The sequence below is a fragment of the Arvicola amphibius genome, chromosome 4 (genome assembly GCF_903992535.2).
Source record: "Arvicola amphibius chromosome 4, mArvAmp1.2, whole genome shotgun sequence".
Lineage (NCBI taxonomy): Eukaryota > Metazoa > Chordata > Mammalia > Rodentia > Cricetidae > Arvicola > Arvicola amphibius.
The window spans coordinates 147,920,149-147,946,385 of record NC_052050.1 but is presented as its reverse complement, the minus strand read 5'-3'; the positions used below and the strand labels follow the sequence as shown (position 1 = coordinate 147,946,385).

The following is a 26,237-nucleotide window of genomic DNA, read 5'->3' as shown; positions in this document are numbered from 1 at the left end:
TGTAGGAGTCACTTGCTTTCTGTGTGAAAAAGAGTACTGGTACTTTTATATACATGCTCACTTTTACTGGTCCTTAAGTGCCAGGCAGGACTACCCTAAGTGCCTTTTTTTCAGTCATTCAGTTCTTCCAGACTTAGTGAAATGTAGGTGCCATCGTTAACTTTATTTCTCAGAAGTGGAAGCTAAGGCATATAGATATTAGTTTACATAGATATTAGTTACACATTAAGTGTTGAACTGGGGTTAAAACCTAAGTCTGGCACCAGACTGATGCTTAACTTTCCCTATGCTGCTCCTTGTGTAAAAGCAGCAGAGAAAAGCCTGCAGTCACGTGACTCTTACTGATGCAGCCTCAGTTGTTTATCAGTAGACACAAGCAGGTCACTGGGTCAGATCTTACTGAGATGACGACCAAGTCCCATTTGTGTTCTCCTGAGATAAAGGAATATGTTTTCATCTGTTATCAGAAAATCAAAAATTGTAGCCTGGGAAACAAGGGTATTTCTGGAAGTGTTGAGACAAGTTTCAGTAGCTTTCTCTGTTTTAGAAAAACCTTTATAGTAATTTACCTTTGGTCATATAAAAAATGTTTTCAAATCTGTAAACCTTTTTAGTCTCAAATTTATGTACCTTTTCTACACTTAGTGCTATCTTGAAGGTGATATAACAGAAATGAATGAGCATTAGCAGCCTGACATATTATAAAACCAGTATTCTAGTCGATGGTTTTCATCTTAAATCAGGCTCTAATTTGCCTTTAAACATGGTATTTTGATTTCTGATCTCTAGAGAGTAAGCATGTCTTTGTTTTTAGAGGTGAAATTATAACTCTTTGGCACAGTGATCACCATGTTAGAGGATGTTATAACCTAGAAAGGTAGTTGTTCACTGATGTAACTCATTTGCCAGAGGAAGACAGTGAGGTTAGAGATGTGGTCTGTCCTAGATACATGACAGTAACAAATGGGGCAGACATGTATTCTGACTCCCACTCTAGGGTTCTTCCCACTATAGCTAGGCTTCCTGGAGATGGATGGTTCTGAAACAATATTACTGATTATAGTTTATGAATTTTCTTATTCTCTTCTTCCTCCTTCCCTCCCTTTCTCCCTTCATCTCTTCCTTCCTCCCCTTTCATTCCTTTCTTTTTGACAGGTTCTCAGTGCACAGTTCCAGCTGTCCTGGAGTCTGCTATATAGACCATGCTTGCCTAAAGTCACCACAGAGATCTATGTGCCTCTGCCTCCTTAGTGCTAGTTTAATATAAATATATACTTAAAAATAAATCTATAAGTTATGTTTATATTTATATTAGATACAAAGCTTATAATGATTTCTTTTTAATAGTTACTTTTTTTCCTGTTTGATTCTTTAGATCAAAAGGTCCCTTTAGCAAAGTGCGGACTGGTCCTGGAAGGGGTCGGAAACGTAAAATCCCTCTCTCCAGTCAATCAGCGTCGTCATCAGAAGAAGGATATTTAGAGCGAATAGATGGCTTGGACTTCTGCAGAGATAGCAATGTCCCCTTGAAGTTCAACAAGAAAACCAAAGGGCTCATTGATGGCCTTACCAAATTCTTCACTCCTTCTCCTGATGGGCGGAAAGCCCGAGGGGAGGTGGTAGACTACTCTGAGCAGTACAGAATCAGGAAAAAGGGCAACAGAAAATCAAGCACTTCAGATTGGCCCACAGGTAAAAGTTTGAACCAAGCTTAGAAACAAAAATATTCCGAAAATGTATTATTTGCGTTAACGCTAGTCGTATAGAATAGTTTACATTTTGTTGTAAAACTTATGGACAAGCCCAGTTGCCTGGATCTGTAATCGTAGCACTGGAGAGTCTGAGGCAAGAGGACCACATTATTCAAGACCAGCCTGGGATACATAGTGAGACTCTATGTCAACACAAAAATCGGGTATATATGAATGTATTAAAGGTACATACTTAAATAATGCTGTGGCAGGAATTAGAGCCAGGGGTGAAGTTCATAGTATAACACTTGGAGCACCATGGCTTTTGCTTTGTTACTGGGAGGAAATTAGAAAAGACAGTTGTAGTTAAACTGCTGCTTGTTTGAGTATAGAGGAAAGGCCAAAATATATGCAGGATGATATATATGATTTTCTACTTTAAATCTTGGGGGAAATACATGGGTAAGTTTTCATGTGTTAAGCGGGAAGGGAAGGGAAGGAGGTTCCTGTGTATCTCCAGCCTGACTTCCAGCTTCAAGTCAGAGGAATTTGATTAGCTCTCCTGATTCTGAAAGCTGTAAGTAAATAGCCTCTGTAGTGAGACTTGAGTTTAGAGAAAGTAACCATGCCATCTCCTCTCAAAGAGTTGAAAGGACTTTGAGAAAATTTGAAAAATAAAAATCAGCTGGATCATGAGGATCAAAGTCCTAGGGTCTTATTGCAGAAGAGGATGCTTTTTGTTTGTTTGTTATTGTTTTGTTTGTTTATTTATTTTTTAAGTTTTAAGGGTTTATCTACTGTAGGAGAATTTCTTAATTTTTGTTTCCTCAAATGTTCCATGAACAAATAGTTGTATTTCTGCTTCTTCTTTCCTGCGTATGTGAAGAGAGAAGGTCCAGGAGAGAAGGCCCTCATCCCTCTCTGGTCCTCCCTTTTCTGGCTTAGTGACTTTTCACCAGAGTGACATAAGTTGCTGTTTACATTCAGGATGCACCATGTTAGTTATAGACGATCTTCAGTGTGAGCATGTTTGTCCGAGAAGATGCATAGTCCGTTTAGGTTATACTTTAAAACAAAACAAAACAACAACAACAAAAAAGACTCCTAAAATTTGTGCTGGAAATGGATTTTTAGATGAACCTCCTGGAAAATTACTGAAGCTGTTCTAGCAAGTGTATAAAAATATATAGAGAACTAACAATAAGCTTTAATTATTCTGCATTTGCTTTAATGGACTCTATGATTTTATTTATGCATTGTAAATATTAAGGAACAATTTGTGCATCATTTTATACAGTGTCACAGAATGTAATACTAGGTCTATGCCTGCATCCATCCGTGTTGTGCACTAGGGGGCATTAAAACTACATGGTTACATTAGATTGTACTGTCTTTTCAGTTTGAGAATGTTTTCATCCTTGAGTTTTTGTCTTTTTTCTTCTTGTACTAAATGAATAACAGAGCCAGTATATACAGTCAATTTGAAAAGAACTGTCACTGATTGGTCTTTTCAGCCATACTCACAGAGGAGGTCACCAGCAGTGTCATCTTCAAATGCAAAGGATAATGATCTGCATAATCCCCATACTCCCTTCACTAATTATTTTGCCCAGTTGAGGAAGAGCCATCATTTAGTGGATGATTATCATAATTTTTCATACTTACCCAGAGGATTATCATCTGTGGTCCTCAGGTTTGTGGAGTTTGTGCTTTAACAGGGCACCCAGAATGTGAAGGGAGTTAGTGTTTCCTGGTGTCAGTCAAGGTAGCTCTTTTAAGACTGGTGATTGTTGACACATTAAATTCCTGCTAAACGTGTCAATAGTTACTCTGTTTCGAAATGAAATTTCTATTCTTATACCCTTTTCTTGTTCTGTCTATTGAAATTAATCTTTTAATGAATTTAAATTTGGTTATGTCATATTTTTTGGAAGATTTAAGACAATTTGGGATTTTCATCAGAAGGACAGATTATTAATACTTGCGCATTAATACTTGAGTAATGTTTCTGTGAGTTAGTTTAATGCTGTCCTTTACTTGGGTAGTACATAAGTAATATTAAGTTCTTCAGATTGAAAGCTCATACTATATTGAAGACAGTGCAAATAACATATGAGTCCTCTTTTTATGTGTAGACAATCAGGATGGCTGGGATAGCAAACAAGAAAATGAGGAGCGGCTTTTTGGGAGCCAGGAAATCATGACGGAGAGAGATATGGAATTATTTCGTGACATCCAGGAACAAGCACTGCAGGTAAAGTTGTACATTGAGGCTGAGCAGTCAGGGACCTGCAGAGCACAGGAAGCAGGACTGATGGTGTGTGGGGGAAAACTACTTACTGAGACAGGATGTGGTTATTTATGCAGGTGTGTAGTTTTCCTCATTACAGAATTCCTTCCAAACTGCAACTAGTTACATTTTACCAAAACTTACCTTGCTTTGATTACCAATAAAAGGGAGCATTTTATGTATATTTTCTTAAGTAGAATTGGTTATTTTACTATAGGAAGTAGTAGTTACTATAGTATTTACTATACTAAAATTGGTTATTTTACTATTTTTTCCTGCATGTAAGTCTGTGTCCCAAATCTTGTTCCCTGGAACTGGAGTTAGAGACAGTTGTGACCCCTTGTGGTGCTGGGAATCAAATCCAAGTCCTCTGCAAAAGCCATTGCTCTTAGCTGCTGAACTAACTCTCCAGCCCTTGGAGGAAAGGTTTATTTGGACTTGTTTCAGAGATGTTAATTCATGGTCTTTTGGTTTGAACTGGTAGCGATGTGAGTAAAACTCTTGAGGTAAAGAGATAGTAGTGCATCAAGGTAAAAGCAGGTGACTATAGGTCAAGAGGAGAGAGAGTGTCAAAAACAGGGTCCTAGTAACCCTGTAAAGATTTGTCCACTGACCCAGTTTCCTTCTGTTAAGCCTCATGTACTAAGGATTCTTTGAAATTCCAGTAGTTTTTAAATTGGCAGCCATGTCACATTTTAACTGTGATTTTGGGGAGACATTTGAGATCTAAACCATAGCAGTCATACTGTGTGCACATTAGCTTAGACAAACAGGTAGCAAGCATTCTTGCCTGTGCTCCACATTAGATCCATTAGTAGAGTCAGCATGTGTCCAGGATACGACTGCTGCTGATTGCTTCACAGCCACCAGATTTGGCTTGGGTATTACCGTAGCCCCCAGACTGATCCTCTGTCTTCCACTTTTCCTTGTCTCCTGGCTTCAGTCTCTGGTCTGCTCTTTACATAGAGTCATTAGTTTGTGACTTAAGTTGGATTGTGCCACTTCTCTGCTTAGAAAACCTCCAGTGTCTTTTAACCCTACTTAGAACTTTAAAAAACCCAAACCTGTATCCTTATCTTGCATGTTTAGGTGGCCTTGTGCCTGCTTGCTTCTGACTGCCTGCCCTCCACGCTTCCTTGTTTTTCCTGATCCCAGGCACTGTCTTTCCCTCAGATACATCAAATATAGTCTTCCCATAGTATTTGATATTCCTTGTCCGGATTGTTCTTTCTGATGTCCACATGTTACCAGCAAGGCCATTTCCAGCTGAAACTAAGGGTAGCACTGTGAGCACATTGCTTGTGTCACGGACTCCCCATTTTCTGCTTGTTTTTCCTACAGAATTCTCATCATCTCTTGAATTGATTTCATTTGATTTATTTTGATACAGTTTGGCCCTGGCTGTCGCAGAGCTTACTGTGTAGACCAGGCTGGTCTTGAGTTCAAAGCCTGTCTCAGCCTTCTGAGTGCTGGGATATAAAAGACTTGTGCTGCCACACCCAGCTTGAATTTATTTCTAGGATTTAAGTGCCTTGAGAGCAGACACATTGTCTTCTTTTACTACTGTGAACTGATTGATTAGACTGAAGCCAAGGCTTTGTTTAACGGATGAACATTTGAATGTAAGTTCTGTGGGGAAAGATGTGGGGATGAGAATAGGAGTAACGGGCATATAAGGGAAAAGTGATCAGAGAGAATTCAAAGGGGCTGCTGAGCCTCCAGGACATTACTACAGTAGTGTTAAGGCACGTAGTGTGTGTGCTTTTCCTGAGGTAGGGCAATAGGCAAGCTTTTACAAAACAACAGGCCAGTAGAGTGTGTGTGCACGTGCGTGTGCACACGTGGAAAGGGATTTAGTAGATTATCTTACACAGTAGGGGTAGGATAGTCCAACAGTGGTCATGTGCAGGCTGGTAGCTGTTTAGTCCTTGAATGTGGATGCTTTAGCAGTTTGTCTGGTATTAAAGGTTTATAAGATTCCTAATTGCCTCATATTCAGTCCACATTGGAAAGCTGAAGAGCCTGGAGTCTGCTGTTGGGGGAGGATTGTAGCAGCCACCATCTAGATGAGCCTTATGTTCAGGAAGAAGCAAAGGCAGGCAGACAGACAGCATTGCTTTATTTCTCTAGCTTCTTTACATTTAGACCATTTATTGGGAAGTACTGCCCAATCGGAGTGTGAGGGGTCTCCCTCCTTCGGTTAAACTCTGGAAATGCCCACTGGGCACACCCAGAGGTATGTGTTTTCTAGGTGGTTTCAAATTTTGCTAACTTGCTGATTAAGATTCGCCATCACACCCAGCACTTTTCTGTTTTATTTTATGCAGTGCACACTAGGCAAAAGTGAGAATGAACTCTGAAGACTGGCAGGGACTCCAAGAAAGGGATACCCTGCAGCAATTCATTAAGCTTGTATCTTGCATTGAGAACATAAACAACTAGATATTGTATGTCTAAATCATTAGCAATTGAAGTAGGAATGTATAGAAATTCTGATGTAATGATCTTTCTCCATGAGACTGATTCATTTAGAATATGTGTCTGGCTTTGTACTAAACAGGTATATAACAGATTCAGGAACTTTCGGTTTGTGTTGTGAACTTTCATTTGTGACACAAATGGCAAATAATCATAAACACAAAATACAAAGTGAGAGTAGGAAGAAAGGAAAAATGGTGTGAGAGATTTTAATAGGGCGCTTCCTGATCTAGAGTGCTGGTGGCTGTGTTCAGAAGATATGTAGAAAAGGAAGATGTTTTGAAAGTAGTGATCTAAAGATTGAAAAGAAAGTCAGCAAGGCAGGTAGAAAACTGTAAGAAGAGTGCTACACGAGGATTGCCCAGGCAGTGTCAGGGTCAGACAAATGGTTGAGGATCGGTCCATTATGACTAGGGAATGAATAAAGAACATACAGATGAAACTGGAGAAACAGGCCAGAAGCTAGGATTGGGGTTCTTAATCTTTATTGTTTTGGGAAGCCCTCAGATGAGATAGCAAGATCATGTTTGCATTAGGATTGTTTTTTCTTAGGCTGGATGTATACCTCAGTGGTTAAAAGGCTTGCCTAGAATGCACAAAGTCTCAGGGTTTGGTCCCTTGCATCACATAAAATACTACATACCTATGATCCCAGAACTCAGGAGGTGGAAGCAGAAGGATCAGAAATGTTATGATCTTGTAGTAATTCAGTAATTGATCAGGAACAGTGCATGTGAATGAGTGAATACATGTATGGATGCTTCCTCTTCATGTAGAGCCTTGTTGACTTTAAAACTGAGTGAGTGGAAAATCCTTCCTCTGCAGGCTACACAGGGGAATTGAGGGTGGTGGAGTACATAAGTGCACGAGCGCATGTGCCAGAGCATTGCACAGCGCCAGAGGTGAAAGTGTCTGTAGGCAGAGGGGTTGTGGCTCTTAGCTGTGGTAATGTGTAAGCAGTTATACTGGAACTGGATCTCCACATTTTCATCGGGTATCCGACTAGAGGAGCACCGGGCGACCGATGGGAGGAGTCTCCCATGGCAGGCTGCAACACAGCAGGTGCATGGTTTAGCCTTTATACTTCCTGTTTAATTCAGACCTCAGGAAGGTGGATTTGGATTTTGGTTATTCTGTTTTCTTGTACTACTTCTGTTGTTGTGAACTGCAAAGGTAGATGAAAAGATCCTACTTTAGAAAGTAGAGTACTTAGAATCTAGAATGCAGTTTAAAGAACAGCCTTTTAAAATCCATTTATTAAATTGTGTTTTAATCTTTTGTGGTTTGTTTCTGAATTGTTATACGGTTGGAGGAACCCTGGTACTCACTGGTGATACAGTGCATTTTATGCAGCTAGTTGAAGATAATCATCTTTGTTTAAAGGTGTCTCAGGAAGAGCTTGGTCCCACTTGGCTGTATTCCAGCGTGAAACCTGAGCTAAGTGCCTTGCCCTCTGAGGAAAGGGAATGATTAGGAAAGAGGAAGGAGGGAATTGTCAAATCAGATATGCTGAAGCACTTTCTTTCTTACTAATGAATTTCAATCAAACCAGAGAATAGAAGTTTTCACATTTGTAGTTTTGTTTTATATGATCTCTGGGCTCCAAAAGGGGACTTTTAATCTCAATGTTGAAGGATAATTTTGATTTTTTTTTTGATGAAGAGGTATTAATACTTATATCTGTTCACCCTGAATTGTAGTTCCCTCATTTTCTCCTGAGTTGTAAAATGTTCATGATGAACTCATATATATGAATTTGTTGTTAGATTGTATGCAGAGTAAATCAGATTGCCTTTGAATTTAATGTTTTAAATCTGACCTTGTAGGTCAGGTTTTAACCTGCAGCTTGTGTCTGAACCTCTGGTGTAGAAGGCCAACATTGAGGTCACAAACACCGCTCCTTTCTCAACAGTGCACTTTAGGTTAGTACAGGAGTGAGGGGAGCTTCGAGACTGCATTTGTAGACAGGAGGACAAGATTGGCCTGTGTAAAACATGTGTGATGTTTATTCTAACCGTGTACAGCTGCTAGTGAAGACACTCCCACATGTGGTACAATGAAGACCTTTTTGGTACTTGCTTTGTCATATTCCTTTTATACTGTTCTTAACTATTTACTTTCCCAAGTTAAAAATTCCTTCTTTTCTGTGTGTGCTTATATGATCAGTGTGTAGGTCATTTGTTTTGTTGCTTGCTTGGGGAGTAGTCAATATCTTGCCCAGCAGTTTCATTTAATAATTAAGTCATTAATGGAGTAGGCTTATTTGAGGAAATAAGTGTCCAGTGTCACTAGACAGAGAAGTCAGTGACACAGCGCATGGTTTCAGGACGTTTGCTAGCATTGCATTCATTTGAGCCTGCTATTTAAAGATATAGCTTACTTCAAGACTTGTTAGCTTGCTCTTGACTTATTGATCTCTGTGGGTCCTACAAAGACAGCATGTAGATTCAGGCATTAATATTATTTTGTTGTTATTAGGTCACTGTATTTAATTTAGCTAACTTGTATAGTATTTTTCTTGATTGCACAGAAAGTCGGAGTAACTGGGCCCCCTGACCCACAAGTCCGCTGTCCCTCTGTCATTGAGTTTGGGAAGTATGAAATTCACACCTGGTATTCCTCTCCATATCCTCAAGAATATTCAAGGTATGTTTTGAGAGCCCTTTGCCGTTTTTCTTTAAGTCCCTTAATAATTTAGACCTGGAAAATACCCAGTGGTGGTTCCTACAGTTCATTATCTTACATCAGATGTCTGCAGCAGCAACAGCAGTGCCTTAACACTGCTGCTCTCCAGCTCACGTTAGGTGTCCCTAACTGATACCTGTCCAAAGTTACTGTTAACACTGTAACCACACTAATATACTGCGCTATTATCCTTAAAGTAGTATCATGAATAACAACAGTTAAGGTAAATTTATTAAGAAAAGATTAAATTATATGCAGATTGTGTGTGTGTGTGTGTGTGTGTGAGAGAGAGAGGGGGGGGGGAGAGGGAGGGAGAGAGGGAGGGAGAGGGAGGAGAGAGAGTTATACATTTAAAAGGAAGGCAAGAAATCCATCAACTCCTATAGTACCCTGCTACTCAGTCATTTATTTCTTTGGAGTTTTGAATAGTTATGATCATGTATGATCAAAAAGAAATAAGCTAAACATTTATTTTCTTCATGATGTTTTAAATAATGCCATTTTAAAAAGTAATTTACATTATATTTGTATGTGTGCCATAGCATAAATGTAGTAATCAATGAACAAACCATGGGAGCCAGTTCTCTCCTTCCACCATGGGAGTCCTAGGGATTAAACTCAAGATTATTTTACCTCCTGAGCCATCTCATTGGTCCCTGTTACCATCATTTTAAAGCAGGTTCCTTACAAGCTTTCTGTATCACAAGTATTAATATGTCAGCTGTCCAGAGATTGCAGTGCAGTTAAGTTGAAACCACATGCACCATGACTCTTCTACTTAAGGGAGGAGTTGGTGTAGAGAGCCAGCTTTCGTACTTGGAGAAGATGATGAGACTACAACTGTGGATTTTTGTCTTGTAAGGCAGAAGGATTCATGAAATTGATGCTGTGTATTCTGATAGAATTGTTATTAGAACCATTTGTGAGGGGCCTGGTTCAGTGAAGGAGTAAATATTGCTGGCAGACAATAACCAAAAAGTATAAAGAGAATCATAATAAAAGACAGAAAGAAACAAGATAGGAACTATGTAGTCAGCTTCTTTGAGCAAAATTTTAGACATTTCTGTATATTTCCTTATTCATTGTAATTCCTTTAGTTCTCCATGAGAATTATCCAGCAGTGTAATAGTGTCTTTAGTAATTTCAGATTTTTTTCTGTCCTTGTTTTCATTCTTACAGATACATATTTAAAAGCTAAATTTTTCTACTAAATTGAATTCAATGGGTTTACTTATAAGTTCTTTTTAATTGAGTTAAGTAAAATGCTTAGAGATCTTACTTTTTTTCTCTTTACTGTGTTTGTGGTTGTGCTTTGGTATATGCATGATCACGTGTAGGTGTGGGTGGGCACACATGTTCCTGTGTGTGTGAGCCTGGCGCGAGGGTCAAGGTTGATATAGGAAATCTTCCTGTATGATTCTTCTCCTTACTCTTTTGAGGCAGGACCTCTCACTTATACAGTTAGTTTCACTAGCTGTCTTGCTCAGGGATTCTCTGTCTCTGGCTGAAGGAGCAGATGGGCAGCCAGTCCCAGCAGGTATCCCTTTAGGTTCTGGATTTGCAGATCTGCAGAAAGCACTTTCATTTCTGGGCCCTCTCCACAGCCCAGATATCATATCTTTTTCAAATGATAAGCCTGTATCCTGAATTTTGGTGGTCTCTACTTACTGTTTTATACTGGCACTTCTAGATTAATTTTTTAATAAATACCTTTAAAACAGTCCCATAGTATGCAGAAATTTTGCAGCAAACAAGAAAGAAAGGATCCTGAAAAAAAAAAAATCTTAACAGGGGATAGGATTGTGCTTTAGGGTGTGCTGCAAAAGATCCAGGTATTTATATATGCCTGTGAATCACATGTTCTTTCCCTGGTTCACACAAACAGGTAAATCACAGTAAAAGAACATCAGTGAACAATACTGTAGAACAGGGATGGGGCTCGGGGAGGACCTGACACCTGGGCAGCCTCTGCTCGAGCTATTCAGAGACTAGTCCTTCATGGTGCTCTTTGCTGTGAGGTCATCTTGAAGTCTTAATGAGCTGATTCCCATGTAAGAAAATAGCTTAAGAAATTCCGCTTGCCTTTTTATTCTCTTCCTGTCTTGATTTGAGGCATAGATTTTGAGATTACTGCTTGAACCAGATTTGCATAATCTCAGTTATTGAAGAAGAAACCAGACATAGTCTTTAGTGCCTTGGCTATTAAATGATGAAGTAAAATGGAAGAAGAGAAAGTAAAAACTACTGCTATAAATTATAGCGTGGGTAACTGTCATCTATTGAGCTTGATAACCACCTAAGCATCTCTGGTCTAACTCTGTGGGTTGAAGATTTCTATCCTTTGCAGATGTTGTCCAGCAAGCATATTCAGGCAATATAGTTTGTAGGTGGCTGAGATTAAATGTGAGCCCACTCTGAATCACATAGCCATAAACTGACTGCTGAGTCATACTCCATATGGCGTGTGTGACTTGGCTTATACCTTTATCTTTAATTTAAAAAATATTTGATGTTGTATCTCTGGCCCTTTTTTTTCATCTTGCTAATTTATGATGTTTCTGCTCGGCCCCTTGTATACTTTATGAATGGGCCAAAGTGTTTAACTACTACCAGACTTCTTTCAAAACACAAATTACTACTATAGTTGCAAGGCTAGTGAATATAAATTAACAACTGAGATGAAAATACCTGAAAGAATAATTTTAAGCCTTAATTTTTCTTGCTGAGTTATACTTTTATAACCACCAGGCAGTGGTGGTGCACACCTTTAATCCCAGCACTTGGGAGGCAGAGGCAGGTGGATCTCTATGAGTTCAAGGCCAGCCTGGTCTACAAGAGCTAGTTCCAGGACAGGCTCCAAAGCTACAGAGATACCATCTCAAAACAAAAAACCTTTTACACCCTTTTTTAAATTTAGGAGTGTGTGTGTATATGTGTGTACACGTATGTACTTATGTACCTTTGTACACATGTGGGCCATGGCACTGGAGATGACTTTTTGGTCTCTGATTCCACTTTGTTGAGTTAGAGTCTTGTTTCTGCTACTGGTTCTGTACTTCAGGCTGGCCAACCCAAAAGTTCCTGGGCAATTCTCCCATCTTGCCATAGGAATGCTAGTATTACCAATGCAACCTGATTTTGTGATTTTTTTTTCTTTTTTCTTTTCTTTTTTTTGGAGGGGTGTCTTTGTATTTTGTTTGTTTTGTTTTGTTTGAGACAGGTTCTCACTGTGTAGCCTTGTTTGGTCTAGAACTCTGAGGCAGAGAGATTAGTCTGGCTCTGCCTCTGCCTCCCAAGTGGTGGGATTAAAAGTGTACCACCTTTTGTCCTTTTGTTTTTATTTCTAAAGTTAGGAACATAACCCAGAGCTGCTGTGCTAAATATCCTGTGGCCCTCCAGCAACATCCCCAGGGTGATTTCTTTCTTTCTTTCTTTCTTTTGGGAGGGAGGGAGAGGGAGGGCGGAGGGAGGGAGGAGGGAGGGAGGGGAGAGAGGGAGAGGGAGAGGAGGGAGCGAGAGAGAGGAGCGAGAGAGAGAGAGAGAGCGAGAGAGAGAAAGGGGAAGATAAGAAAGAAAGAACCCTTCACTCCCTCCCTCCCTCTCTCTCTCCCTCACCTTCCCTCCCCTCCCTCCCCTCCCCTCCCTCCCTTCCCTCCCCTCCCCTCCCCTCTCATCTTAAATAGACAGGGTTTCACTATATAGCCCTTGCTGGCCTTGAACTCACAGAGATCTGCCTACCTCTGCCTCTGGGGTACTTGGATTAAATACATATGCCACCGTGCCCTGTCCAGAATAATAATATACTTTTGTCTAATAAGGTTTCGTACACTATTGTTTTTGTTGTTTAAACTATGTAAGGCAAGAAACAGTGCTTTAGAGGCAGAAAGGACATGATGTACAATATAGGTTTACTTCCCTAAACATATTCAGTGTTATAGTTTCATACCTAAAAGCACTTACAAAGTATGTTTTTACAGTATACATACACTTCATGTCCATTTGCCCAACACTACATATACACTTACATGTTTCTTGCACAGGATCTGATACCTGGTAAGTATTCAAGAGCTTATTTCCTGAAATCTAAACATAAATAAATAAGGAATTATGGATCTATGTGTTTATTCTGCTTATTAAAGATTCTCCAGGTAGTAGCAGTGTGAGATTTTTCAAGTCTGTTGATTGACTTCAAAGATAGAGAATTTTTAGTTGAATAGGAGAATCACTGAGCTAGGTATCTTAATTTTTCACTTTTGCCCTTCTGCTGCTATTCAGTTGGTGGCTGCTATCTAAAGTTTGGGGCCCCCTTCTCCTATAGAAATATTATTTTATTCTTACCACTTTTTTTAAAAGTTAATTCTTTTTATTTTGGGGGTGGCACACAGACATCAGAGGACAACTTTTGGAAGTCGTTTCTTTCCTTCTACCATGTTTGTTTGGGGAATGAAACTCAGATTGCCAGGCTTAGCAGCAGGTGCCTTTAACCACTGAACTATCTCACCAGCCCCTGTTCTTTCCACTCTTTAACATGGGTGGTAATAAGACAAAAGAAGTTAAGAGTCATGGAAATTTGAAGATCTATAAAATATAAAGCCCTATTTTAATTATCATTTGCAGGCTGCCTAAATTGTATCTTTGTGAGTTCTGTCTAAAATATATGAAAAGTAGAACTATTCTACAGCAGCACATGAAGAAATGTGGTTGGTTCCATCCTCCTGCCAATGAGATTTACCGAAAGAATAATATTTCTGTCTTTGAGGTAAGGTAGCTGTCTAGTACCTGTCTTCCTGACCATTTCAAAACCAGTACTCTGTATGCTGCACCTGTTGTTCATTCACTACTATTTCAGAGAATTCATGGATGTGAGGAGCAGAACTAGGCCAGTCCAGATGGCACCAAGTCCACAAGCTTGACCTTAAAATAAATTACTTTCATTTCATTGACTCAAAAAGTCAGTCATAGTATACCTTACTATATTATGTATCACTAAAAGGGAGAAATACTGCTAATTAAAATTTCTTCTATTCCATTTGACAAAATGTTAGCCGCTTTTACATTAAGCTAGGATATGATAAAAATAGATCTCAGAATCTGTGAAATAGGGCATTGAGAAAGGATTTGTAAACCAGGGATATTGGCTTACACTTAAAATCTCAGAAGGCTGAGATAGGAGGATTGCCATGAATTTGAGGCCAGCCCGGGTTACACAGTGAGTTCCAGGCCAGTCTGAGTTACAGTCTCAGGGACAAAAGCAAAACGAAAACAACAGTTAATAAAAGTGTTTGTGTTATTCAAAAAGACTGTCTTCTGGAAGTGTGTTTAGTAGCTTTAGTAAATCGTAATAGGAGGATATGATGATGGCATGAGTTACACTCTATCTGTGATTCTGTGTTATCATTAATAGTGGTCGTTAACTCCTTGGTCCACAGTTGTTTGCTTTGAGAGCCAAGTACTGAGTGAGTACTTGTATGTTGGGGCCTGTTAATTAATGTAGTGATAGATTTTCAGATAATCTGGATTTCCTCCATCTCCCTCACTTGATGAACGATTTAGTTCATCGGTAGAGGGGAACACGTCACCTGGGTTTCAGAAGTGTATTATACAGTATTGTTTGAGAGAACTCAGCCGCAAATTGCTTCTTGACCTTTCCATATAACAGGTATGTGTTCTCTAAGAAGTCACATTAAGGTGACATCTAGAGTGCAGTTAGTGTGGCAGTATCTTTAGATAGGTAGTATGGGCTCCATCAGCATTTTCATAGAAGAGCAAGCTTCAGCTCAAGAGTACAGGGATTGGGATGGACAGAGTGTGTGCTTCTGCTCTGGGCCACCTTGAGTCTCCTTTGCCAGGGTGCTCACCTAAGACCCTGCCTGGCACTTCTGAGTGGCAGTAATTAGCACTCCCCCTGTAGTTCTGTCTGGGGCTGTGCCAGATCGTGGTAGTCAGACAGTACTGTATCAGGCTGCTGCCAGGTTGTCAGTCTCATATTTTACCTAATAAGTAAATTTTAGAAGAGATTATATTTAGATTGTTGGTTAAACTAAATACTTTTGAAAATGCAAATTTGTTGTCTGAAGTATCCCTGAAGTTAATTTTTTTTTTTTTTTTTAGAAAAGCAAAAATGCCATTTCAAATTGAGGTTCTCACCTCCCTCTTTATCTATTCATGTTTTGTTGAGGTTTAGGATCTTAAGTGTTTGGTCATCTTTGAACAGCAGGTATTACCATACTGTCCTTTCTGGTAACTTTAGACTGTGTGTTCTGATCAGTCAGGCTAGACTAAGGATGCCGAGTGATGCTGATGTGTAACCCAAAACCAAAGGACATTTTACTGACCACCTTCTTATTTTGTTTGTTTTTTTGCTTTTAGGTTGATGGGAATGTGAGTACCATTTATTGTCAAAATCTGTGTCTCTTGGCAAAGTTGTTTCTTGACCACAAAACTCTGTATTATGACGTGGAGCCATTTCTTTTCTATGTTCTGACACAGAATGATGTCAAGGGCTGCCACCTTGTTGGCTACTTTTCTAAAGTAAGTATGCGATTTTAAAATGTTTGGATTCATGAAGAAATCTGGGACAGTCTTTACTGCTTCTCAGGAAGGGACAACAAAATGTAAAACCCAGGGGGGTGGGTACCTTTTAGCTTTTTCAGAAAGGAAATAGAAGGAACATTTGGAAACTTACTAACTGCTAGAAGATGCTTAGTACCGTTCAGCAGACTATTCTCCTAGGAAAAGGAACTGCTGGTATACTCAAGAGGAAGAGCTTTATTAGCATGACCTCTAGTCCCATGGTGCTGAGAGACAGAACTTGTGAAGTAAACACCCTCATTAGCTCTCAGAGTTCGTTAGCAGCAGAAATACTCTAACTGGATTTTTAGGCATGGAAATATAGTTTGTAATCACACTGTATGACAGATATATTCAGAAGCTAGTCCCTGTTTTAAGTGTACTAAACAGATTGCTGGGATGTCCTAGTTTGTAAGAGTTCTTTGGAGCTACCTTCTTACTTAAATAATATTGGAAATACATCAGCTATTTTGTGAAACTGTATTTGTGCCCCACATTTAGGAATATTTTATGTACAGTTAAGTAATACAATCTATGGTATCCTGTCCCTTGTAGCAGTGCAGGAATTACCTGGAATATTATACTAGTATGGAGCAGCTGACATGGTGCTGTCAGCATAGTGCTCCCAATTACTGGGCGCTCAGATTCCTCTGCTTACCTTGGGTATCAACACTCTTTGGTTTTTAGTGGCTGGTATTACTGGGTGGCATCATTGTGTTTTATGTTACTACCTTTCTGGGATGGTTGCTTTGCATCTGTGATAGTGATGAACATTGCCTTCCCTTCTCCCAGGGGCATTTTGTTCATGTGCATCGCTATTCCCAAAGGAACTTGACTGGTTTTGGCTGGTAGTGTTTGTTTATTAATGATTAGCACTACTATTCAGCTTTACCTTTCTATTGTTCTAAAACATTGCTTCTGTTTTATCCACCAGGAAAAGCACTGCCAACAGAAATACAATGTCTCTTGTATAATGATTCTACCCCAATACCAACGTAAGGGCTACGGCAGGTTTCTCATCGATTTCAGTAAGGATTATATTAACATATTTTCTCATTTCTTCCTGTGGAGATTTTAGATGTATATATTTAAAAATTTGTAGGTTTCTTGTATTTCTTTGTTTCCTTCTCTCTTTCTTAACTATTTATTATGTCCCACAATATGCACGTGGAACTCAGAGAACAGCTTGCAGGAGTTGGGTTTTCCCTTCCACCTTGTGTGTCCTGGAGACTGAACTTGGGTCATAATCTTGGCAGCAAACACCTTTACCTGCTGAGCCATTTCGCCAGTTATCATCATATTGTGTGTGGGCTTCTTAAAAAGCCACAGTCCTTTTTATTTTGTCTTAGTATAAAATAATTTTTAATGACTAATATCAAATACAGTTTTGTGGGGGCCAGTGAAATGGCTTAGTGGGTAAAGGCACTTGCCGCCGCCACACCAAATGACTTGAGCTTGATCCCTGTAACTCACATGCTGGAAGAAGAGAGCCACCCTCTGTGAGTTGCACTCTGACCTCCACATGCATGTTATGGCACATGCACTGACTACACACACACAGACACATACATATATAAATGTAAGATTTGTTTGATGCAGTTTTATGAGATCAGTAGTAAATATCTGTAATATGCAGCTGTTGATTTCTGGTGGTACTTAGTTATATGCAGTAACTAATTCTCAGCAGTGTTGGAATATTGAATAGCTACTAAAACAAATGTTAAAGAAATACAGCACTGCCTAGTGTCATTATCCCAATGTCTGAGTAAATCTATGTCTCTCTGTGTGTCTTTAGTTACGGTTCTACCTAATGTTAAAAAAGTACATAGCACAGCTTTAAATGCCCTAAAAAAATGAACATTATGGAAAATCATTTTAATCTGTGAATTCAAAAGTAAAAGCTAACAATCCTAAAGAGGTGATGGTGAAATGTAATTCTGTTTCAGTAATGATTTTTAGAAAATATTGAAAGGAGCCTATGTAGATATAATGGATCAGACTAAAGATATTTGGTTTAGTTTGTTTTTTGAGTCAGGGAGGGTCCTACTTTGAGTCCCTGACTGGCCTGTAACAAAGTCCTACCTGCCTTTGGCTCGCAAATACTACTAGAATTAAAGACATGTACTACCATGCCTGGCCAGAGTTAAGGTTTTGATTCTAGTCCTGAGAAACTAATTCTTATCTGAACCATTCAAGCTTGATTTACTTGGCTTTTGACCATACTGACTAATGTGTGTGTGTGTGTGTGTGTGTGTGTGTGTGTGTGTGTGTGTGTGTGTGTGTGTGGAGTAGGTATAGGTGTTGCATACATGTAATCACACCTGGCTGCACAAGAAAGACCTTATCTCAAAATAAATAAACAAGGTTAGGGAAATATATTAGCTAATACTTTGAGGCATGTAAACGAGTATGATAACAGTGTATTTTAACCTTTTCTAGTATATTTTTCTAGATTACCATTCTTAGACTGGTTTTAAATATTCTGTAATGACAAAAGCTACTTCTTTTCTACTATTTCTGTTTACAATGATTTTTCTCTGAAAACTTTGCCCCTTCTCTTTATTCCAGTTCTTGAAAGCTATGCACTAAACTAGAGGAAAGAGTAATACCATAGCATGCTCCCAGTGGCACACTCATGCTTCCCAAGGTGAGGGGAAGTGATAGATGACCAATAGTACCTTCACTGAAGGAGCCACAGTCTTAACTGGATTTCACAAATCTTTGTGTCCTTCTCAGGTCACAGATGGTAGCTGCCGCCCTCTAGTGGTCAAAATGAAACAAAGTTTGTTTTTTTCCTGTCTCCCCTAGTAATACATGGAAATTACAAAGCATTGTTCCTTTAATCTTACTAATGCAGCTTGTGATAGAAAGCTTTATTTTGTTTTTAGCAGTTTTAATATTTTAACAAGGTGACATATTGACCATAAATAAAACATTATCTAATGTTCAATATATAGACATATAACCATCTCTGCAAATTGTATTAAAGTAGCTTTACACATTTATTCTCTATTTTTGGAAGGAATTTGCCTTTGAAATTAACATTGATGGGTTGGTATTTGGGTTGGTCATATAAAGGAACATTGTCATTTCTAAGGTCTCTGACATGTTTGTAATTCCGGGTTCTCCAGGTTATTTGTTATCAAAGCGTGAAGGCCAAGCAGGGTCCCCTGAGAAACCACTGTCAGATCTAGGTCGTCTTTCCTACATGGCTTACTGGAAAAGTGTAATATTGGAGTGCCTTTATCACCAAAACGATAAACAAATCAGCATTAAGAAACTAAGCAAGTTGACTGGAGTCTGTCCTCAAGACATTACTTCCACACTCCACCACCTGCGAATGCTGGACTTCCGCAGTGACCAGTGAGTATCACACCCCTTATATACCTTTGAAATGTGATTAGGCTGACAGAGCAGCTGACTGGTTAAGGGGAAAGGCGATGATGTAGGTTTGGGATCAGGTGGCCGGATGTCTGATGCGATTCACTCACATAGAATATGGATTGTGTGCTGTTTGGGTCTGATGAACACATACACATTTCTAGTGTATAAAGTTGGCACTTAAGCTACTCAGTTGTTTATCTTCTAGTATTGGGAGCTTTCTCTTCTCCAATGTGAAGTCATGTCATTAAGTAAAATATGTTCATTTTACTTTGCTAACTGCCCAAGTAAATGTCACTAAGTGAAATACAGAATTTACGTTTGCTTAAAATGGTCAGGAAAAGGTCACAAGGAAAAAAAAAACATTCGAGCTGAACAAATGGAAACTAGGAAAAGGTGTCAGGTGAGCAGGGAAAAGTGTAGTGTTGTCTGAGTTAGTGTGTCAGCCAGTGTGACTCAGCCTGCAGTATGGGGTGTGCCTCACTTTCCTCTCTTCCTTAACTCCATGCTGACACAGTTACACAGTTCATCTTTCTAACAGCGCTTTTTGAAGCTATAATCTCTAGAGTCTTTGTGTTGTGCCTTGCTGTTCATTATCTATCATAGTACATTGTTGATTGCTATAAACTTTTCTCTGGTTGTAGATTTGTGATTATCCGCCGGGAAAAACTTATCCAGGATCACATGGCAAAGCTTCAGTTGAATCTTCGACCTGTAGATGTAGATCCAGAATGCTTACGCTGGACTCCGGTCATAGTCTCCAACTCTGTTGTCTCAGAGGATGAAGAAGAGGAGGCTGATGAAGGAGACAAAGAAGAGTCCCAAGGCCAAGAAAGAGAATTAGAGACCCCTATAAGGGTATGATTTGGTTTGTTATAGCATTTATGAATATTTGTAATATATATTATGATGTCTTTCCAAGAAATGTCCTTCTTAGAGGACCAGGGAGATAGATGCTTACTTGTTATTATAGTCAAATTAGGGGCCTGGTTTGATTCCTGGAACCATTTTAAGAAGCTGGGCACAGTGGTGGTACTTATAATTCCAGTGCTGGGGAGGTAGGGAAGGGGAGCCCCTTAAACTCACTGGCCAGCCTTGGCAGGTCTCAGGTCTCATAAAATAAGGTAGAGGAGCTGGAGAGATGGCTCCGTGATTTAGAGCACTTGCTGCTTTTGCAGAGGACCCAGGTTCAATTCCCACGATATGCATGGCAGCTCACAGCCATCTGTAATTTCAGTGTTGGGGCTCCAACACTCTCTTCTGGCCTCCTCAGATACTGCAAGCATGTCGTGCGCAAGCATGCACTCATACACTTAAAAATAAATATTCTTTTAAAAAAATTAGAAAATGGCATTCCTTAGGGAAGATAGCCTCTCATCTGCATATGCACATCACAGTGTCAGACTTACACACACATGCACACATGTACACAGCTAGTTACACACACACATGCACACATGTACACAGCTATACTAGCAGTCTAGGGTTTATTTTAATAGTTGAAATTTCAGGAATATTTACTCTTATTTACATTTTTATTTTGTTTTGTTTTTAAGGCTTAGGCCACTAGAAATCGATTAGGTTTCTGGCAGTGTATTAGTTATGACTAATATTTAGTGGAGTGCCAGTGAGTGTTATATTTTAAGCTAAAGAGTAACTGAGGAATCTGATTGAGCCTGAATATGACAGCTGTTAAAATGAAGTAAAACACATTTTCCTTAAAATAGAACATTAAGAAATAATTCTATTATTATAATAGAACATTATTATAAGCACGCATATGTTTTTGGTAGAACTTACAGAATGCATAGATGTCTTCAGAGCATTAGTGGTGGGCTGTTCTGTGCTCTACAGTCTTCAGTGTTCTTTAGGTGATACAGAACTTGTTTGGGTTTTCCTTTAACTTTTTTTAAATGGTGCTTTCATCCTTTATGTCTCCCTTTGGTAAGTGAGAGAGAAAACTCATCTATTGTATTATGTTTTAATTTAAATTAAATATTCCAGAAAAGAAATTTCAAAATTCCATATTTCTCAGATGTCTGCTCTTGCTCATGCTCTTATAGCCCAGTAGTTCTCAACCTTTGGGTCATGACCCCCAGGATGTTGAAAGACCCTGTCACGGGTTGCCTGAGACCATCGGTAACACAGATATTCACATTACAATTCATAACACTAGCAAAATTACAGTTATGAAGTAACAATGAAAATAATTTTATGGTTGAGGGTTACCCCAACATGAGGAATTGTATTAAAGGGTTGCAGCATTAGGAAGATTGGGAACCAGTGAGCTAGCCTGTTCTTCCTTATTTATCAGTTTTTATTTTGAGAAAATGTAATTTCATCTTCTATCCAGACAGCGGACACTGACTTTGATATCAAAGGTGACATTTCATAGTGGTTTTGAGTACAAGACATGGAGTCAGCTGCTTTGAATTAATTCCTCAGTTAAGTTATCTCACCGACAGCGGGGTATCATAATACTTCACTGTGTTATTGTGAGAATTAAACTGAGGAGTGCGTGTAAATACGTTTCTAAAAGTGCTCCCAAGGAAAAAACATTCATGGGAGCTATTAAATATTTAATAATTTTTTTCTAAAGTTCTGTTTTCTTTTAAATTTTTTAAACTATCTTTTTTTTTCATTTTACGTGCTAATCTCAGTTCCCACTCTCGAGCCCTCCTCCTGCTCCCTCCATCTTTCCCCCCTTATCCAATCCCCATCCACTCCTCAGAGAGGGTAAGGCTTTCCATGGGAAGTCACCAAAGTCTAGCACGTAGCTTTGTGGCGGGACCAGTGCCCTCCCCACTATATCTAGACTGAGCAAGTTATTCCTCCAAAGAGAATGGGTTCCAAAAGCCAGTACAAGCAGTAGGGATAAATCCTGGTCTCACTGCCAGTGGCCCCACAGTCTGCCCCAGCCATGCAACTGTCACACACATTCAAAGGGCCTAGTTTGGTCCTATGCAGGTTTCCCTGCTGTTAGGCCAGCATCAGTGGGCTCCCATTAACTCAGGTCAACTGTCTCTGTGGGTGTCCCCATCATGGTCTTGCTCTTCCCTCTCTTCGACTGGACTTTGGGAGCTCAGCCCAGTGTTCTGCTGTGAATCTCTTCACCTGCTTCCATCAGTTGCTGAATGAAGGTTCTGTGGTGACATTTAAGAGAGTCATCAATCTGACTACAGGACAAGGCCAGTTCAGGCACCCTCTCCACAACTGCTTAGGGTCTTAGCTGGGGTCTTCCTTGTGAATTCCTGGGAATTTCTCTAGTGCCAGGTTTCCTGCTAGTCTCCTAATGACTCCCTCTATCAAAATATCTCTTTCTTTGCTCTCCTTCTCTGTCTTTCCCTCATCTTGACCATCTTATTCCCTCAAGCTCTCTTCCTCCTCCCCTTCTCTCCTTCTCTTCCTTTCCCACCCTCCCTTCTCCCTCCCACCCCCACGCTCCCAATTTTCTCAGGAGATCTTATCTATTTCTCTTTCCCAGGAGCATCTATGTATGTTTCTCTTAGGGTTCTCCTTGTTACCTAGCTTCTCTGGGGTCATGGACTATAGGCTCGTTATCCTTTGCTTTTTTTCTGATATCCTCTTAGGAGTGAGTACATACCGTGCTCATCTTTTTGGGTCTGGGTTACCTCACTCAGTAGGTTTTTTTTCTAGTTCCATCCATTTGCATGCAGATTTCAAGATGTCATTGTTTTTTACTGCTGTGTAGTACTCCACTGTGTAAATGCACCACATTTTCTTTATCCAGTCTTTGGTTGAGAGGCATCTAGGCTGTTTTAAGTTCTGTTTTCTTATCTTAATCAAACAGACTGAAAAATTAAACAGTGTTGTTTTTGTTTGTTTTGTTTTCCTTAATTAGGTGGGAAAGTCTGTGTCTCGGGAGAACAAAGATCAAGATTCTTCCTCTTTAATGGAAAGTGAAAAGAAACCAGAAGTTAAGGAACTGACCAGTTCTTCACGGTTGAGCAGACAGGCCCTTCCCCGGGACAGTCTCCCTGCCAACAGCCAGCCACTTCGGAGGGGCCGCTGTGGGAGGAAGAACAGGAAGACCCAGGAACGTTTTGGTGATAAAGATTCCAAGGTGCTTGTGGATGAGGCATTATCAACTCCTCAGGAACAATATGGAGAATGTGAGGAAAAATCAGAAACCTCTCAAGAACAATACACTGAAATTGAAGAACAGTCAGCAGCGTCTCAGGTGCAACCAGATGGGAGAGCAGACGTCCCCAAGGGAAGGCTGAGTGAGAGTGTTGAGCTGTGGCGAGGCCAGCTGAAGAGGAGCCCTGAGAGCCTGAAGTGCAGAGCGCCAGAAGGGAGCGATAGGCTGTCGTGCTGCTATAGTGACGGGGACAGGGCTGTCTTCAGAGGCTTCAGCGAGAGTAGTGAGGAGGAGGAAGAGCCAGAAAGTCCTCGCTCAAACTCGCCACCAGTCCTCACAAAGCCCACACTGAAAAGAAAGGTGATGCCTCTCTGTGTCCTGTCCTCCTGTAGCTGTGACGTATTATGTAGGTCTTTTTGTCCTGCAGTTCTGAAATAGAGCACACCCAGGGTCATGTGTGTTAGTTTATAAACTTGAAACTTCAGACTCATGAACGCATGGAAAGTGATATTCCTGGTGGCGGGTACTGACTAGTCTTTGCCAGTCATAATCTCAGACTGTGGTGTGCACCTCCACATTGCCCACCCAGTCAGAAGCAGGCTGACATGTTCTAGCCTTGAGAGTCAGCTTTCCCCTAAAGCCATGAAATTGTTCCTTTCTGTAGCAGGGCTGTTTAAAGGAAGAACCTTTTAAGGATGTTTTCAAATTTGCACCATTATTGCAAGGACACTACTCAGGGTTCCCGTATGTCCCAAACCCAGTCCCTCTAGTATCCACACTTGTCACAGTTTGTCATCTACAACACTTGGGTTAGTTAGTAGACCTGCTTTGTTCAGATTTCTAGTTTGTCTAAATGGCCTTTTTCTGGTCAGGATCCCATCAGCATTCCATGTTACAGTTAATGTTCTCTTTGAGTTCTTTTGGGTTGTTTCTCACCAGTTAGAATGAGGTAGTGTATTGAGAGGAAGGCAAAGAAACACTGTTGTCCTCACATGGTAGAGTAGGTAGTATAGAGTATAGTATGCGTGAGAAACTAGATAAATACCATTTGTTGTTGATGCTAGCCCTGTTGGTTTCTCTGCTGTCATTACCCCTCCCCCCCATACAGTAGTGGAGGAAAAGCACCTTGCAGATCACACTTAAGATGTGTGCAGCTACTTCTTCTAGGAGCAGAGTGTCTGCATAGGTTGGATGTGTATCCATTCTGCTGTCTCTATCAGTAAGGGCCTGATACTTCACTTTGTAACGCCATTTTAAACTTGTGTCTTAACTCATCCCACCCAGCACTGGCTATTCGGAGGTTTTTTAGTTTTGCTCCTGTTTATATTCCTAGTGTCACCATCATCAGGAGTTTGTTTTGTTTTAAGCCCTCTCTGACACTGCAAGATATTCTAAATTTATCTCGGATATTTCTTGCCTCAGCTGTAGAATCACCTTCTCTAAGGAGCAGAGCCATTTTTAATGTAATTGAAAATTCCCAGTATATTTTGAAGTAGAGAAAAACTAAACTTATTATCTTTACTGTTGATTGCATGATCATAAAGAGTGTATCTTTGCCATCCTAGGGTTTATTTTTCCTATTTATGTGGTAAAATAAATATGCTATTTTCTTGTATAAAAACCATGAATATTGTAACAGCAGTGAAATTGTATGCAAAGCACTGAGACATTCTCAAAATTCACTTAAAGGAGACTCAAAATTCACTTAAAGGAGACTCAATATATGGTTTTGCAGCAGTACTTAGATGTATGACCTTGAGTGAGTACTAACCTTTTTAGCGTCCAGAATGAGGATTTGATTCAGTCATCCTTGGGTTGTTAGGTCAGCCCAGTGTAAAGATGTACCATGCTCCATAAGGTGCTGTTCCTTTCCCTTTACACCAGGTGAACACATTCCAGCTCTGCATTCCTGTGCTCTTCAACTGTTTCCTCACATGTCATGCTCATTCATTGATCTGCTGACTGACTGTATGGTGGGGTGTGAGGTGCAATGTTTCTATTCATTTTGCTCTTGAAAAAAAGTTCAGGGAATGATATCTGAGTTACTTCAGTGTTGAAGCAGGTGACTCCTTAGAGTGTGCAATTTAACTGAACTAAATGCACTAACAACATCACTCTTTGAACACACTTGCTTTTTACATCTTAAAGTTGCATTTAATATCTAAAATCCTTTTGTGTACGTGAGTGTACATGAATGCATATGTACGTGTATGATGTGAGTGTGGGCTTGTGCCATAGCAGGTATGTAGAGGTCAGGACAACCCTGAGGATTTAGGACCCCCACACACATCCCAGCTTTACCTTGGGATCCAAGGATTGAATTCAGGTTGTCAGGTTGTCCAGCAAGCACCTTTGCCTACTGAGCAATCTTACTGACCCATATCTTTGTGATTCATTATCTCTTTACCAAAATGTCTTTGGGAAAGCTGCATCTTCATTTTAAATATGCTAGTTTTGCAAAATTTTAAAACTTTTTGTTATAGTAGAGCATTTTATTTATTACTACAAATAAAATACTTGCTTTCTTTACTAAATAGAAACCGATTCTTCACCGAAGAAGAAGAGTCCGCAAGCGGAAGCACCACAATAGCAGTGTAGTCACAGAAACTATTTCTGAGACCACTGAGGTGTTAGATGAGCCATTTGAAGATTCTGACTCTGAGAGACCAATGCCGAGACTGGAGCCTACGTTTGAGATTGATGAAGAAGAGGAGGACGAGGATGAAAATGAGCTCTTCCCCAGAGGGTACTTTCATCGCTTGTCCTCACAGGATGTCCTTAGGTGTCAGTCCTCCTCAAAGAGGCCAGCTAAAGATGAGGAGGAAGAAGAGGAGTCAGATGATGTGGATGGTATGTTTATAGAACTGTTTCTTACAGTGACTTCTTGTGTCTTTAAATAGACAGCAGGAACAGCTACAAACCCTTCTACAAAGGGTTGAAAATGAGTATGACTCACTAAGGCAGGAAGGGAAGGTTAGGGACCTCTGCAAGTTGCATGTAATATATCCATATCCATTTTTGCATTTAGTTTCTGTAATCT

The 26,237-nt window shown here is 39.9% G+C and overlaps 1 protein-coding gene across 4 annotated transcripts in view; it reads left to right on the top strand.

Annotated features, from left to right (window-relative positions):
• Positions 1-26,237, top strand: part of Kat6a (lysine acetyltransferase 6A) — an 87,076-nt gene that overhangs the window by 54,135 nt on the left and 6,704 nt on the right. For all 4 annotated transcript variants that reach the window (XM_038326896.1, XM_038326898.1, XM_038326897.1 and 1 more), the window contains 10 exons: positions 1,376-1,692; positions 3,827-3,945; positions 8,990-9,105; positions 13,762-13,903; positions 15,514-15,675; positions 16,649-16,742; positions 18,846-19,077; positions 19,740-19,953; positions 22,958-23,557; positions 25,735-26,047. In XM_038326896.1, coding sequence (XP_038182824.1) covers positions 1,376-1,692; positions 3,827-3,945; positions 8,990-9,105; positions 13,762-13,903; positions 15,514-15,675; positions 16,649-16,742; positions 18,846-19,077; positions 19,740-19,953; positions 22,958-23,557; positions 25,735-26,047 — 2,309 coding nt within the window. The remainder of the gene's footprint in view (positions 1-1,375; positions 1,693-3,826; positions 3,946-8,989; positions 9,106-13,761; positions 13,904-15,513; positions 15,676-16,648; positions 16,743-18,845; positions 19,078-19,739; positions 19,954-22,957; positions 23,558-25,734; positions 26,048-26,237) is intronic.